This window comes from Alternaria conjuncta (genome assembly GCF_024043145.1).
Source record: "Alternaria conjuncta strain BMP 0040 chromosome Unknown scaffold_7, whole genome shotgun sequence".
Lineage (NCBI taxonomy): Eukaryota > Fungi > Ascomycota > Dothideomycetes > Pleosporales > Pleosporaceae > Alternaria > Alternaria conjuncta.
This window is the reverse complement of record NW_026250096.1, coordinates 1,933,095-1,946,810: the sequence shown is the minus strand read 5'-3', so window position 1 is coordinate 1,946,810 and position 13,716 is coordinate 1,933,095. Positions and strand designations below refer to the sequence as shown.

The window sequence follows — 13,716 nt, the reverse complement described above, 5'->3', positions numbered from 1 at the left end:
ATTGTTGAATGGTCACGAACATAGTGGCTAGATATCTGCGCCTCGAAACGAGCCCAGGGATAGGGATGGGGAAGATGATGTCGAACATCTGGCAGGCACAGCTCAAGCCAACGCCATGGCAAAGACTACCAGGAACGAATCGATATCTGTACACGAGCCATGCTGCAGCTCGTACTGTATCGATAAGGTCGAAAGTAACACTGCCCCAATGGCAGGTGTTGGATGATGCAAGAACCGCTTCTTGAAGCACCCACAGACGTCTATATTCGCTGAGTTCAACTCGACGTGAAATAGTCGGCGTGCAATCTTACCTGAACCAAAGGTGACCGAATAGAGCTTCAAGAGCGACGAAGTCAACACTCGTGTTGAACGGTTCATTCGAGTATAATCTGGCGCCCGTTTCGTGATTGAAGATGGTTTGCAATAATTGGGTGAAGTCTGCAGTCACGGCACGCATGTCGTTCACAACGTCCTGGAGAGCCTCCATACCTCTATCAGCCATGTCGTCGTCATCTTCGCCAAGGTAAATGAGGTTGTGCTTTGCGGTGCTGTATACAGTCGCCATGAAAGCTACTTGTGCACTGCGTTCTGTCGTCGATGACTGATCGATACATATGGCATCGATCCAAAGTACTCGCGGTCGGTCGCTGAGTCGCATGCGCCTAACAGCGGCCTCTGAGCTTGCTGGCACGCGTATCCGATGTCCGTTAAGCCTCATGGTAGACTGAGCTCGAAGAGGCCCCCAGCAGTATGAGATGGTTTCATAAATTGGCACAGGATTGTTGATGAGCGAGATGCGTTTCATCGTACACTTGACGATGCCGCGGCCGCGGCTAGGCGCGACTTCAAGAACGCGTATCTCTCCGTGCGATAATGGGAGAGCTTCGTATGGCGACTGAGACCTGAAAGTAGCGTTCTTCGACATGGTTGCCCCCATTGTGTCGTTGGTATGAGCACACGCTCATGGGAAGGTGCACGAAATGTTGGGGAGAGAATGTAGGCCGAGAGGTCGCAGGTCTCTTTAAGTTGACCGACAAGGCTGAAGGTGAAATGCGCGGATGACACTCCAACCGGAAGGCTGAAGCTCTTGGCTTCTTCCTACCAATCGCGCAACGTCTCCAGCCGCAGTCCAGTGACAGCGGGTCAAGCCACAATAAGCAGTTGTCAGCTCATGACACTCCGTGAAATCCGATGCAGCTCCGTTCAAGGCTGCCGTAGGCTTTGCCGTTGCGATGGCCGAGGCCTTTCGGGGTTGACCTTCGACGAGACGCGACTGCCGGGCACTACCTGGGTACAACGGTCGACCAAAGACGCTAGTCCGTGATTGGCCTAATCAATTGCGGGGCATCTTCGGGACTCCAGTGAACGCCATCGGGCACTAGTACTACAACACCACGCATGAACACGTCTTAGTGCCATCCTGAAGAGCTCGTGAGATCTTGTCCTTCGAACGAGTCGTGAAACATGGCTACACATAACTGGCTATGGCTTTGTCTAGCCTGGACGTTCGCTGCTGCAGCGGCCACCACGACGAGGCTGAAGTACATCATGTACCTAACAGGGTAAAGTCACAGCCCGCAACTCCTACGTGAGCCAACATTACTAATGCCTATTAGGCAGCATGATGTGGTACCAGAGGAAAATCTGGTGTCAAACATTACTGATGTAGCCCTCGCCTTCATGCGATCTGATACCTTCAACAACCCAGAGCAAGATGAATGGCCGCTCTTCACCACTATTGAAGACGTTCGGCCCAAGTTTGCTGATGGCACGATCATCCAAGTTGCGATTGGCGGATGGGGTGACACAGATGGCTTCTCGACAGCCGCCAGAACAGAGGAAAGCCGGAAGCTATTCGCTAGCAACGTCAAGGCTATGCTCGATGCGACAGGCGCTGATGGTGTGTCGCACACGAACAGGGCTAATAAAAGAAGAAGCTGACCTCTTAAGGTATCGATATGGATTGGGAATACCCAGGCGGCAACGGCGAAGACTACAAAACACCTGGCCATCTCAACTCCAATAAAGCTTGGGAGATAGTTGCTTACCCCAAGCTACTAGCGGAAATTCGCTCAGCAGTAGGACCTGAGAAGACCATCTCAGCAGCTGTCCCCGGTCTACCACGCGACATGCTAGCCTTCACTCCTTCAACCATTCCTGCCATCATGGAATCAGTCGACTACCTGAACATCATGACATACGACATGTTCAACCGTCGCGACAATGTAACAAAGCATCATACCGGTATTCAGAACTCACTCGAAGCCATCGATGCCTACCTCGACGCCGGCGTCCCGCCTGAGAAGGCGAACTTGGGACTGGCATTCTACATCAAATGGTACAAGACTGCTGCGAATTCAACATGCAGTGTCAACCCCATCGGCTGCGCGACAGAACTCATGGAAGACCCTGTGACAGGTGCTGATCTAGGTAAAGCCGGCGCATTCTCATGGCACGACGCTGTTCCCAAGGAACTTTCTGCATCGTACGAGCGTGCGATGGAGAACGGTGTTTATGACGAGGTGGGTGGTGGACAGTACTACTGGGATGCTGATGAGAACTTGTTCTGGACCTGGGATACGCCTGAGGCTATTAGGCGCAAGATGCAGATCATCGTGAAGGATAAGGGGCTTGGTGGTGTGTTTGCATGGGGATTAGGAGAAGATGCACCGAAATTTGAGCATTTGAGGGCAAGTAATGAGGCAGTGGCGGCATTGGACGGATGCAAGAAAGGACGGAGAGAGACGTCTGGTGAGAGGAGTGAGCTGTAGTCATTGAGACAAGATGTGTGCAGATTTGCTGGCATTGCACAGAATGCGCTAGCTCATGATGGGTTTAGCTCTAGCAACCGGCGAAACCTCGGGCGGGCAACGTAATAACCGGCCTTCGCCGCTGCCATCCTGTCTTCGAAGTGACGATACCTTGACCTTAGAACACTCTACTGTACAATGTGACCTTCCGTATCACCCTAACATTCCCTCAAATTCAGCTATCCTACCTCCTTCGCCATCGGCCCGAAGAAGCTTGCCGCCAACCGTGCCCGTCCATCTCCTCGACCACGTCGCCATCGCTTCCTCCCGTAATGTCCTCCAGCTTGCGCTTCCTGATCGTTAACGAAGGATAGCATGCTTTCTCGTTTCCGTGTACTTGGGATCGACTGTTTGCAACAATGATACTGTCGTTGGCATCCCCGATAACGCTATCGACTTCTTCTGCGACGCCGGCCACGTCGTCTCCGAAGACGCTGTCGATGGTGTCTGGCACCTCTTCTAGAACGGGGACTGCAGGTTGGTTCGTGGCGTCTGGGATATCTGGCTGCTCTTGGATGTCTTTATCGGGAAGCATGATATCCTCTTCGTCCTCGCTGTCTGGAACTTCAAGGCCATGGGAAACTCCAGTAATCTCTGCAAGAGCCTTTTGGCCTATGGGGAGTCTCACGATGAGTGAAGGTCTCATGGCTGTCGCTCTGCTGGGCGCCGGCTCATGCTGTATTTCGCTCATCCATTTCAGGGTAATGTTGATATAATCCAGGGCGGCAATCATACAGGCGTCAAACCGACGCCATCGGATGGCACAGTCGCTCAACCCTGCTATCAGCGCGTAGTAGGCGATAACTGCGCAAAGCATACCGCGCCCATCCTTGACACCTTCGTCTGTTTCTTGATGTAGGAGACAAAACGGTGATTTGAGATGGCTCGCCTTCCGCAGTAAGGAGGACGCAGATCGTGGGTATAGTCGAAGTGTATTTGCACCATTGGAGTGAAGAGGTACCTCATCGCGAAACAAGATGGATGGTTCACTTCCATTGCTATCGAGGAGTATGTACGCCCATACGTGAACCGACATCCCATCGCTCTGCTTTCGGTCCCCGAGTGGGGTCTTCAAAGCTTTGCGTCCCTGTAGAATTGCCTGGTCGAATGTGGGTGTAGCAGGAGAGAGCACTTCCTCTATGACTGTGAACAAGCCGCGGCGCACTAGCGTGGCGTTCAGTCTGTCGATGCAGCGTTGCCATCGTAAGGGCAGTGTCGCTTGAGTCTTCTTTGCAGTTGTCATTGGCAGGCGATACAGTACTATTGTTGAACTTTGATATCTGGGAAGGCGAGAGCAAATGCAAAATCAGAGCCGACTGAACGCTAGTGGTATAATCGGCGCACAGATCAAGCCTACAGACTCCGTAGGAGATGGGTCTTCATACGTCTAATAAGAAGACCTCACAGCGCTGATGCGCTTAATGCGACATGCTCAACAGTGTGTCTGGTAATGGAAAGCTCCCAGGTACTCAGGTACTGATAGAGTATGTTCGCAGAGTTGCACCAGCATGAACTGTACCCAGGAGGTACTCAATGTCGTCTACAGAAACAAAAGCTCAAATAAAATACAGCGAATACCTCCTGCGTACCTCATGGCTAGGCTACGCCTTCTCCATCGAAAGCGCGCTAGAGCCACGCTAACCCCATCCATACAATGCAAACGCCGGGATCAACACAAAACAAGACGCGACAACCAACTCAGCTACCTTACACCGAAAGCACCTGCTTCAATCTCGGCATTGGTTCCAAGGGCCATGGAAAACCAAGTAGGTGCGGCCGATACGGCCCTTGCCGAAACCCAAGCCCGAGTCCCACTTCTCCATCATCTCCCTGTCGCCAAGGTCCGGCTTGTCGCCTTCGTTGACCATAAGAACGAGCGTCCAAATATGATGCCATTTCGTATGCTCTTCGGCACCATCAAGGATGGGAAGGATAAAGATTGCCAGGTGTGGATTCTGCTGCAGAACGACCACGCCGCTGGCCGCTCCCCCGAGCAACGCTTCAACATCTTCGACCGTCTCGGCAAGCTCCGAGGAGGCATAAGCGCGGAGGAAGCGGTGAGGCAAGTCATTCCTGCTTTATGGCCTAATGTAGAACACGTACTGACCTCTTCAGACTTGTTCTTGAGGCAAATGCGTTCAAGTGTCTCAAGAAAGCGGGCACTATGGATTTGGACCAGCTCCGCGTAGTGATCAAGTACTACTTCATCTTCAAGGGCGTTAATACACCAGTGCCATGGATAGTCAATGGTTACTTCACCACTTGGCTGACTGCGGCATGCAAGACGGCTGGAGAGTACGCTGTAAAGGTGGCCGCGAACATTGAGAAGGAGAAGTCACGCGCCTCTGCTGCACAGAATGCGCACAGTACCAAGCCCTCTGTCTCTCAGTCTAGGCCAGAAGGAGATGGCTCGGTGGTGAGGACGCGCGTTTCGTCCGCTCAGAACGTGGACGGTGCCAGGCGTTCGGTCTCTCAGTCTGGATCAAGAGCGGGCTCGGTGGTGAAGGTGAACGGCCAGCCTGCAGTGGTCAGCCCCCCCGTCAAACTGGCCAAGGCTAGACGCACTCCGCAGCCCACCCCTCAGCGTGCTCCCACGGTCTCTATGATTCCCGCAGTACAAAGAGAACCGACCTTGTTTATCCCCGAAGGCGATTCTCTCAAGAGGGCTCGCACCATGACCCCAGATCTACCCAGGAAGCGACTGACTACGAGCACACCACCACCGCTATCGACTCCTCCGGTGGCTACAGCACAGCCCTCTTCTACCGCAATCGTCAACAAAGCCCAAGGTTTCCTCATCCACTCGGACCCCGTTGAGGCAGACAGCAGCGACGCCATGGACACTTCGCGTACCTCGTCGACACGCCGGGAGTCTACAGAGGCCCTTGTAAGTTTCATCTGATCACCTAGACTTTGTTGTATACTAACAGGCTGCCAGGTTGAGAGGAGCACCAACTCCCAGTCGTCCATTGACTTCCCCGGTTTCGCCGACGCCTATCGCGATGCCCTCGATAAAAAGAGCAAGTGCAAGGAAAACATCGTGATCAGCAAGGAGAAACAGGAGGATGTGCGCGATGAGATCAAAGCTCTTGAGTCGCAGCTAGCCGGCATGGAGGTGGAGGGGCGGGAACTGAAGGAAGAGAACCGGCGCATTAGAGTCGAAATGAAGCATCTTCAGTCGTCACTCACCCCGAAGGAGCGCGCTATCTTCGTTCTTGGAGGTGAGATGATGATGAAAGCGTCGAAGTGGGGAAAGAAGGGTGCAAAGTCTGAGACCGACAGCAGCGAGGAAGACTAGTGTACGCTTTGCTAGTACGGCGTTAATGGCTTGGACGGGGACTTTCTTGGTACCGTGGTAGCAGCGGCAGTAGCAGGACAACCAGTATGACGTTTGCAGACTACGGAGACTCTAGAAGTTGCTGTAATCACGTAGCTATCGTATTGTATTCCACACGGTAGTGTGTTTCAAAACTGCCCTACCTCATTCATGCGTCCAAACTACAGCGCCACAACGCTCGCGTCCCATCTTCAAACTCCTCCTCCAGCTCCTGGCATCAGGCTTCCAAAGGTCTAGACTAGTAGGCCTGCTTGGTGTCTGAAGCGCAGATCTTGGCTTCGCGTCGCTGAGTATTGCCAGGCAGCCCATCTGCATGCTTACTCCGCGACTTCGCCTTTCGCTATTCGAGCTTGTCTATCATCAGGAGTATGTGGGTATTGTGACGCCTCAATGACCTCTAAGGAAGAATTTGTTGATAGCGCGATGCTTCGGCCTATTCGATCGTTGGTCCTCGTCATGGAGCGAGTTTCGCGCTGCCGGTCGGTGCAGGGTTTCGTTTCGGCAGCTAGGGTAGTGGTGTGTAATGACGAGGAAAGACGTGTGGTCGAGTAGTTTTCTACGCGTTGCTTCCCGTGGATCGCATGAGTGCGCAATGTGATAGTTTGGCTGCCGTCCACTAGTGCTGCGATGTTACGTAGCGACGTGCCAGCCACGACGTCCGCAACCCAAATGATATCCACGCGACGAGATCTGCGCGAATAGACGAAGTCCCGAAGTAAAGCCTGAGAGAACTGGTGGCCGGTATTGCGATGTTCTTCGTGCCTGCGTATCAATCGCAGAGGATTGGAGTTCCTATCTAGCGACTCGTCGTCGTAGACTGGCTTGCGTGACTACTCGTAGAGCGATGCATCCACTTCCACCCAGATCGTTCGTTCCAAAAGATGGCAGTACGCCGACATCAGGCCATGAATCGGCTTTGAGCTCAATCGAGTCTGGCAATCTTTCTTGCGGTGTCGAGGCGACCCAGCTCGTAGGCCTCTTCCCTGGACAACACATTCCAAAGTCGGTCCTTCGCGACCTTGGCTTGATGTCTCTCAGCGATGAGCAACTCTACAGCTTCCGCCTCCATGTTGATTTCTTTCTCAATCTCCGACCTCTTCCGCTTTAGGTCCTCTATTCGGCTGTTATGGCGCTTTACGTTGGTGCTGGCGGTCTCCATTCGGTCTTCGAGATCAAAGTAGCGGTCGATTGGGTCGAGTGGTTCGACCAAAGTGGCACCACTCAATCTTCGTGATTCATCATCGCGCTGCATGCTGTTAAATTGCGTTTATTACAGCTATATACTTCGTAACATACCTTTGCGTCGTAGTCGGTAGTACTGCATGGCGAGGGTAGCTGATGGACTGATATTGTTGACTTTGAGCGGGCTCTTTGACTTGGAACTACTTCTGAAGGTTGTTGAGGTTCAACCAGGGCTTCTGGTGATTGTTCTCGACCAAGATATTCGGGGACGCGAACTCGTAGTTTGACGATCTTAGATGGGGCCTCACTACCGAGCATGGCTTTGAGTAGTCGGTTTTGTTCAAACGTAAGTTTCGGTTGGTATCTCTTCGTCAACTTCTTTCTCGCGAAATAGTATGTGGCCAAGGCCTCCAGCTTATCCGGGGTTGTGGCAAGCTTGAACCAGGCACAGGGTTTCGCTTTCTCCAAAGCCTCTTCAACGGTGATGACTTGAGGCTTGGCGTTGCCCTCGGGGTAGTAGATCTGCCAGATGAGGGACGTCGTGGCCTTGTCCAAGTAGATCCAGACATCAGCTTTCTCTCCCGTTCCACGGATCTCGCCATATAGTAGCGCTGTCTTCACAGTATTTGGTATCTCGTTTTGTCTCATCCAATTGAGATCATTGAATGAGAAGCCGTCGGAAGAGTCCATAGTTTGTTTGTTGGGCTGGGAAAGGCTATGCGGACTCTGGACAAGTACGGGATGCGTGTGCGAGGATTGGAATATGATGTTGTCTTGATATCAAAGCTTCGAGTACTATGAGATATATTGGGAAGTACAAAATAGAGATCGTGTCAATGGTTGTTCAGACCGCTCTTCCCTTGGCGCGATGTGGGTCGTTCACAGCTGCTCGGAAAGGCGTGACGTTGTTGGCATGAACGCAATCGCACGTGGGCCACAGGGTATCGATATGTCCCAATTTAAAATTCTTCGAACGCACTGGAAGCGGGTCGAGGTGGTAATCGCTCGCGAGGACAGGACGCGACGCGAATTTACGTTGGGGAGCCAAGAGTTTTACCGTTGGGGCATTTACTGATTACGTCATGCGTCATCCAACTTGCGGGGGCCACTAGCTGATTTTAGAATCCTGAAACTCAATTCACAGCTCCTTCAGTTTCTCCCCCTTTCCATCGACATGTGCCAATTAATTTGAATCAAAGCATTGAGATGTTGTAGAGAGTCCATCTGTTACCAGTTCTACTTCTGTACACACGATCAATTCGTCTCTACTGGTAACTTGAGCTACCTGGGTATCCTCCTCGGGCCACGTCCATCTGCAGCTAGTCATCCCTTGCTCCTCCCAGGCCATGCGAAAAGAACGCAGGATCTAACCCCGCCATTTCTCTAACCAACCATCAAACATGCAATTATCAGCACCTCCAAGCAGTGCGTCGGGGGTAGGTCCGTGCCTTCCGGAGACTACTCCCGCCGTTGACGCTTAGTCTCCATCCTCCGTCCAGCTTCAAACCCAAAGTCCAGATGCTCATCTTTATCTAGCTGAATCTGCAGCTGCTTCTTCTCCGCTCGCACGCGATCTTTCTCTTCTTTTAAGTCGCCCTGTCGGTTGCCAATCGTGTTGATGTCGGCTTGTAGCCCCGCTACTTGGTCCGCAATACGTGCACGCTCCGTCTCCATGTCGCTGATCCTACTATCAAGATCCTCTTCCCGGGCTTTGAGCGCAATGTATTGATCCATCATCGTCTCGCGATCGATGTCGTCCGGGCGCGCGCCGTCGGCTGGTTGTCCTTGATCTGCTTCGTTGTTGTTACTAAGGGAAAGGTCTCGCATCTCTTCATCTTCAGGGCGCTCGTGAAGGGAAGGCTGAACCGACGCCAGGAACGGGGAAGGTGGTCGGGAATAGGATGAGAAGTTGCTAGATCCCTCGCAAGGAGCGCTGCGCTTTTCTGTCTCAGGCTGACGGTCGAGATTTGAGCCCGAACTGTGCCGGCGCTTGCGAGTGTCCACACTCCTCATGCTCTTGGGACGGGATGGCGCGCGCGACACCGGTCTTGATGGCGCTAACGAAGCTGCATACGAAGGTTCTCGTGGGTCTTGGAATTGCGAAACAACACTCTGATCGCGACCTCCAGTAGGCATGACCGAAGAACGCCGGCTTGCTGCCTTGTTGGCTTGCGTCTCGTTGTATATGGCTTTGTAATGCTGACATACGCGCATAAGGGCCTCTTTGAACGGGCCAGACGACACCGGATACTGCAGTTGCATATCGATACCTCTACGGATAAAGAAGTACTTCGCGATAGCTGCGACCGCATCGTAGTCTTTCGCATGCTTGAAAGGCGCTGAAGCTAATGCGACGTTCTGGATTGAACCCGGACGCACGCCCGCCTCATGGCCTTTTGCGCCTTCGATAGTCTGGAAGGTTATCATCCGGTACTCATGGTGGCTCTTCTTCTTGTTGTGGTAGTTGAGGGTCCAGTAGATCCAGAGCGAGCCTTTGCTCTCCATCATGTCGCCATAGAGGAGTCGCTCGGGCGCTGCTTCGGCGATCTCGTTCTGCGGCTCGAAAGTGGCGCGCTTGTAGGGGAGAAAGTTGAGGAGAGGCGCGTCGTCGCCAAGGTCGCGCTTGAGTTTGGCGTAGGAAGGGCTGTCGTCGGGTTGGGGGGATGGGGCGGACATGGTGGTGAGAGTCACAATGGCCCGCGGCTTTGGAGTCTCGGGATAGATAGAGCAAATGGTGCAAAAGCGGGAGGAGCGCCTACTGCAGTGGTCAAGAGAAGCGGTCATATACTCGGAGGGATACGCTAGTCACAAGAGCGTGTTAGTCGCTTCTGAACCATTCACTACCGCCGAATCATTCTTCTGCTATCAAATGGGTCAACGTTGCAACGAGGGATATATTTTCTGTCTTTCTTTTGACCATAGAAGAATTGGTATCTTACAAGCATGCAATACATTGTACGTTACAAATAATACAAGTAAAGCGCTACGTAGCCTTCTGGGTAGGCTATGCTCCCCAGGTATTCAAGCATATCGCTAACAAAACAGGATGACGAGTCCTTCTTTCTGGGACATCAATCGAGCTTCCGACGCTTCACTTCACGCTCCATCAATCCACCCAGCTCAAACGCTTCCGCAGCACTCATCCCTTCCAATACCTGTCGCCGGCGAATCTCGATCGATGCCCTTTCTTCGTCATTGGCCCGGAGCTGCTGCTCCATCCGCTGAAGTTCTCCGTCCACCAGCTCAAGTTTTTCTGCGATCTCTTGGCGCGCAGTCTCTAACTTAGTTTTCTCGTTCATTAAATTGTTGTTGGAACTCTGGAGCTGGAGTTTCTCGTTGCGAGCCGCGAGGAGAGTATCAACCCGTTGGGAATCCAAAGTCTAGGTAGAGAAGTTAGCATCAGTACAAGTTCAAGGTATCTTAGCCTGCTTACGGGGATATGAGAAGGATTCGGAGTGACTATTGAGACCGACTCTACTGGCTGCTGAGTAGGCTTAAGAAGGTCCTCTGGTGCATCGCTGAGATCGCTACTATCACCGTCCTCGAGTGTGTCTGACTGTAGTCCTTCTGCTTCCTCCTTGAACTCGCGGCAAACGACTTTCAAGTTTTCCGAAAGCGTCTGATTTATCGGTATAGGTATCTTCAGCTCACTAGCGCGTCCTGTCTCTGTCTCCTCCGCAGCGAGAGCCATCAGATAGTAGTACTTCGCCAATGCCGCGTGTTTGCTCTTCGTCGCTTTCTTGGGGTTGCGGAACGCTTTGGCGAGTGCAGAGACCGTAGTGCTGATGTTGCTCTCGTCATGCCAGACCAAAGCCCCCGTATCGGGATGAGATGAGTGAAATCGAACTTCAGCATGTCGTCTCTCGTTGTTGGGTGGATAAAGAAGTACCCAAACTTCTTGCTGCGTCTTGCTTTGCTTGTCGATGATTTGACCGAAGTGTATTTTGAAGGAGATGGCGCTAGGGTCATAGGTTTGTGGAGACTTGACTACCTCGTCGTAGGGCGCGTAGTTGAGCAGAGCGCCCAGCGTTTGGATTTCGGCTAGGTTGTCGTTGGCTACAGTCATGTCTCGAGAGCGGATGATTATACCTAGGTACGTCCCACCTTTCCCTGCTGAATTGATCTGATTAAGTAGTGTTTGGAGACTGCAACAAACGCGTCTATTGATTAGTTTGTGTGCGCGAGTACATTCATGCTGCAACAAGAGCTGACTAGATTAATCTAGATTGCGCGCTATGTTTACATGGAGCTTGGACCCTACCAGAGTCTACCTAGACAGCGAACGCTTGACGTGGACGCGCTGAGTTGAGCAAAAGGAGTGGGAGCGCGCGTCAAGCTACTATCTCTCGCATGGCTATCATAAAAGTGTTTGTATCCCTGCTGCCCCGCCGCTACAGTCACCATATCACAACAAACACACTGACGTCCAGGAAGTGAAAAGACCATGACCCTGTCACCCATTCTCGCGCGACCTTCAATACAATCTGCCATCTTGACCTCAGCCCTTCTTCTGTCACATCGACCTAATAGCCTCTCTTCCCGTATGGATACTCTTGCCTCTTCGACCATTTCTCGAATCTCACCTTGTTACTATCGTCAGCACCATCCACCCCGTCCTCCCAGCGCGCCATTTCCTCGACTTCAAAACGGTTCTCCTTCTCTTCACGGCGCTTCTCTTCTACCATCTCCGCCTTGATACTTACTTGAAGCTGTCGAAGTTTCTTCAGTTGTATGTAGTGATCCCCGATATCATGAAGTGTCTTTTCGACGCGACTATCAATAACCTTCTTTTGACGCTGAAGCAATGAAGGCGACACGATCCGACCAAAGTTCGAGCTAGAACGGCAGTTGGCGATCGGGTTGCGAGACCGCTCTGCTTTCCTCGATGTACGGCGCTCACGACGATCTTTATCTACTCCCGGAAGAGAAGCAGTCGCAGTACGGAACGCTCTCCACTCTACATCGTGCCGATGTTTATCGGGGAGTGGCTCTGTCATCGCGAGGTGCGGCAAGCTCGCGCACTCTTCATCGGGCTTCGAGGCGTGTTGATCCGGGAACGAGTAGACGGAGTTGTCTGTGCCACTCAACGAGCTGCTCTGGTCGCGGTTCGAGAAATGGTCCATGTCTTTGTAACGTGAGGACACCGAGCTTTGCGGCGACGATCCTAGCAGCGGCCAGTCGATTTCATCCGACATAGATTGGTTGGTCTTCAGCTCCCGCCTTTTTCCTGATCGTGCCTTGGTAGGTAGAGCACCTGGATGCAGGTTTAGCTCTTCAGCCACTGTTTTCAACCACGAAGAGATGGCATTGCGCGGAGAAGTCGAGCCGCGAACTAGAGCTTCTTCGGCCCGGTTGAGGGGACGTGGTGGGAGTGATCGATAGTTGCTTAAGAAGGCAGTGATAGGTTTGCGCCGTCGTTGAGATGAGGTATGCGAAGATGCCTCGGCTGCGAAGCCTGGAATTCGAGAAGCTTGCTTCTCATATCTTGACTGTTGCAGACTGGCAGACTCGCCACCTCCATTGCTATTGTCGCTCTTGCCTGGGTCAAATTCGGATGCGTCGATGCTGACTTGCGGAAACTGATGGACCTTTGCTACACCCAGCTCTTTCTCATAACCTGGGGGACGCCGTCGATCAAACTTCGTGGGATATCGCGGAGGTGGCTCCTCATGGTATGTATATCCCTCAGTGGAATGCGTCGGTGTCCGAAGATCTGGTACATAATGCAGGCATAAGCTGGTCAGGTGCTGGACGAAGGACCTGTTCAATGGGATGAAGTCATGGTGAAAGCTCTCCACTCCCGCCTCCACCGCCAACAGGAAGTAGTACTTAACCACGGCATACAGTTCGTCTTTTGTTGCAGCTTGTTTGAAGGGAAGTTTGGTTGCGACCCTCTGCTCATATATGGCCTCATACCATGTAACTTCCACAACGTCATGTCCTCCATATCCGTGTCTTTCATCGACCTCCATAATGAACTTGGGACCAATTGAGGAATTTGCATTCGGAGTGAGGTACGCATACACAGGGTTGCCCCACTTCTTTATGGATCTGTCAGTGTAGGTTCCAAGTACTAAGCGCAGATTCACTATCGACGATGGCTTGCTATGTCTTGAGAATTCCATGTCGCTCAGGTCGGGAAGTCTCGCAAGGAGAGCGGCCGAAATGTGCTTTCGGAGTGCAGCGAGTGCATCAGGACCTGCAGAGATAGCCTCGAAGTGATCAACGGGGTCCATGTCAGGTAGAGAGGATTCCTTGGACAAAGGTGTAAATTCCTCATCTGATTGCGACTCTCGGTCCTTTAGTATGAAACAAGTATCTTCTCGAGCTTGGTGAGCTGTGCGATGCGAACGAAGAACTGGCCCATAGCCCACGTCCTCGTCGGGA

The 13,716-nt window shown here is 52.4% G+C and overlaps 7 protein-coding genes across 7 annotated transcripts; 2 read left to right on the top strand and 5 right to left on the bottom strand.

Annotated features, from left to right (window-relative positions):
• Window positions 1–307: 307 nt before the first annotated feature.
• On the bottom strand, window positions 308–937 carry J4E85_005762 (uncharacterized protein; the record flags this gene model as incomplete). Its single annotated transcript, XM_051470004.1, has 1 exon — window positions 308–937. The coding sequence occupies one exon, from the start codon at window positions 935–937 to the stop codon at window positions 308–310; it is 630 nt and encodes a 209-aa protein (XP_051326835.1).
• A 743-nt stretch (window positions 938–1,680) lies between these two features.
• On the top strand, window positions 1,681–2,771 carry J4E85_005761 (uncharacterized protein; the record flags this gene model as incomplete). Its single annotated transcript, XM_051470003.1, has 2 exons — window positions 1,681–1,900; window positions 1,951–2,771. The coding sequence occupies 2 exons, from the start codon at window positions 1,681–1,683 to the stop codon at window positions 2,769–2,771; spliced, it is 1,041 nt and encodes a 346-aa protein (XP_051326834.1).
• A 223-nt stretch (window positions 2,772–2,994) lies between these two features.
• Window positions 2,995–3,456, bottom strand: J4E85_005760 (uncharacterized protein; the record flags this gene model as incomplete). The annotated part of the gene is made up of 1 exon (XM_051470002.1): window positions 2,995–3,456. The coding sequence occupies one exon, from the start codon at window positions 3,454–3,456 to the stop codon at window positions 2,995–2,997; it is 462 nt and encodes a 153-aa protein (XP_051326833.1).
• A 1,008-nt stretch (window positions 3,457–4,464) lies between these two features.
• On the top strand, window positions 4,465–6,108 carry J4E85_005759 (uncharacterized protein; the record flags this gene model as incomplete). Its single annotated transcript, XM_051470001.1, has 4 exons — window positions 4,465–4,576; window positions 4,620–4,900; window positions 4,954–5,697; window positions 5,749–6,108. 4 exons carry the CDS (start codon window positions 4,465–4,467, stop codon window positions 6,106–6,108), a joined length of 1,497 nt encoding a protein of 498 aa, XP_051326832.1.
• Window positions 6,109–7,069: 961 nt separating this feature from the next.
• J4E85_005758 (uncharacterized protein) lies at window positions 7,070–8,019 on the bottom strand (the record flags this gene model as incomplete). The annotated part of the gene is made up of 2 exons (XM_051470000.1): window positions 7,070–7,393; window positions 7,444–8,019. 2 exons carry the CDS (start codon window positions 8,017–8,019, stop codon window positions 7,070–7,072), a joined length of 900 nt encoding a protein of 299 aa, XP_051326831.1.
• Window positions 8,020–10,400: 2,381 nt separating this feature from the next.
• J4E85_005757 (uncharacterized protein) lies at window positions 10,401–11,395 on the bottom strand (the record flags this gene model as incomplete). Its single annotated transcript, XM_051469999.1, has 2 exons — window positions 10,401–10,709; window positions 10,763–11,395. 2 exons carry the CDS (start codon window positions 11,393–11,395, stop codon window positions 10,401–10,403), a joined length of 942 nt encoding a protein of 313 aa, XP_051326830.1.
• Window positions 11,396–11,852: 457 nt separating this feature from the next.
• On the bottom strand, window positions 11,853–13,565 carry J4E85_005756 (uncharacterized protein; the record flags this gene model as incomplete). The annotated part of the gene is made up of 1 exon (XM_051469998.1): window positions 11,853–13,565. The coding sequence occupies one exon, from the start codon at window positions 13,563–13,565 to the stop codon at window positions 11,853–11,855; it is 1,713 nt and encodes a 570-aa protein (XP_051326829.1).
• Window positions 13,566–13,716: the final 151 nt, after the last annotated feature.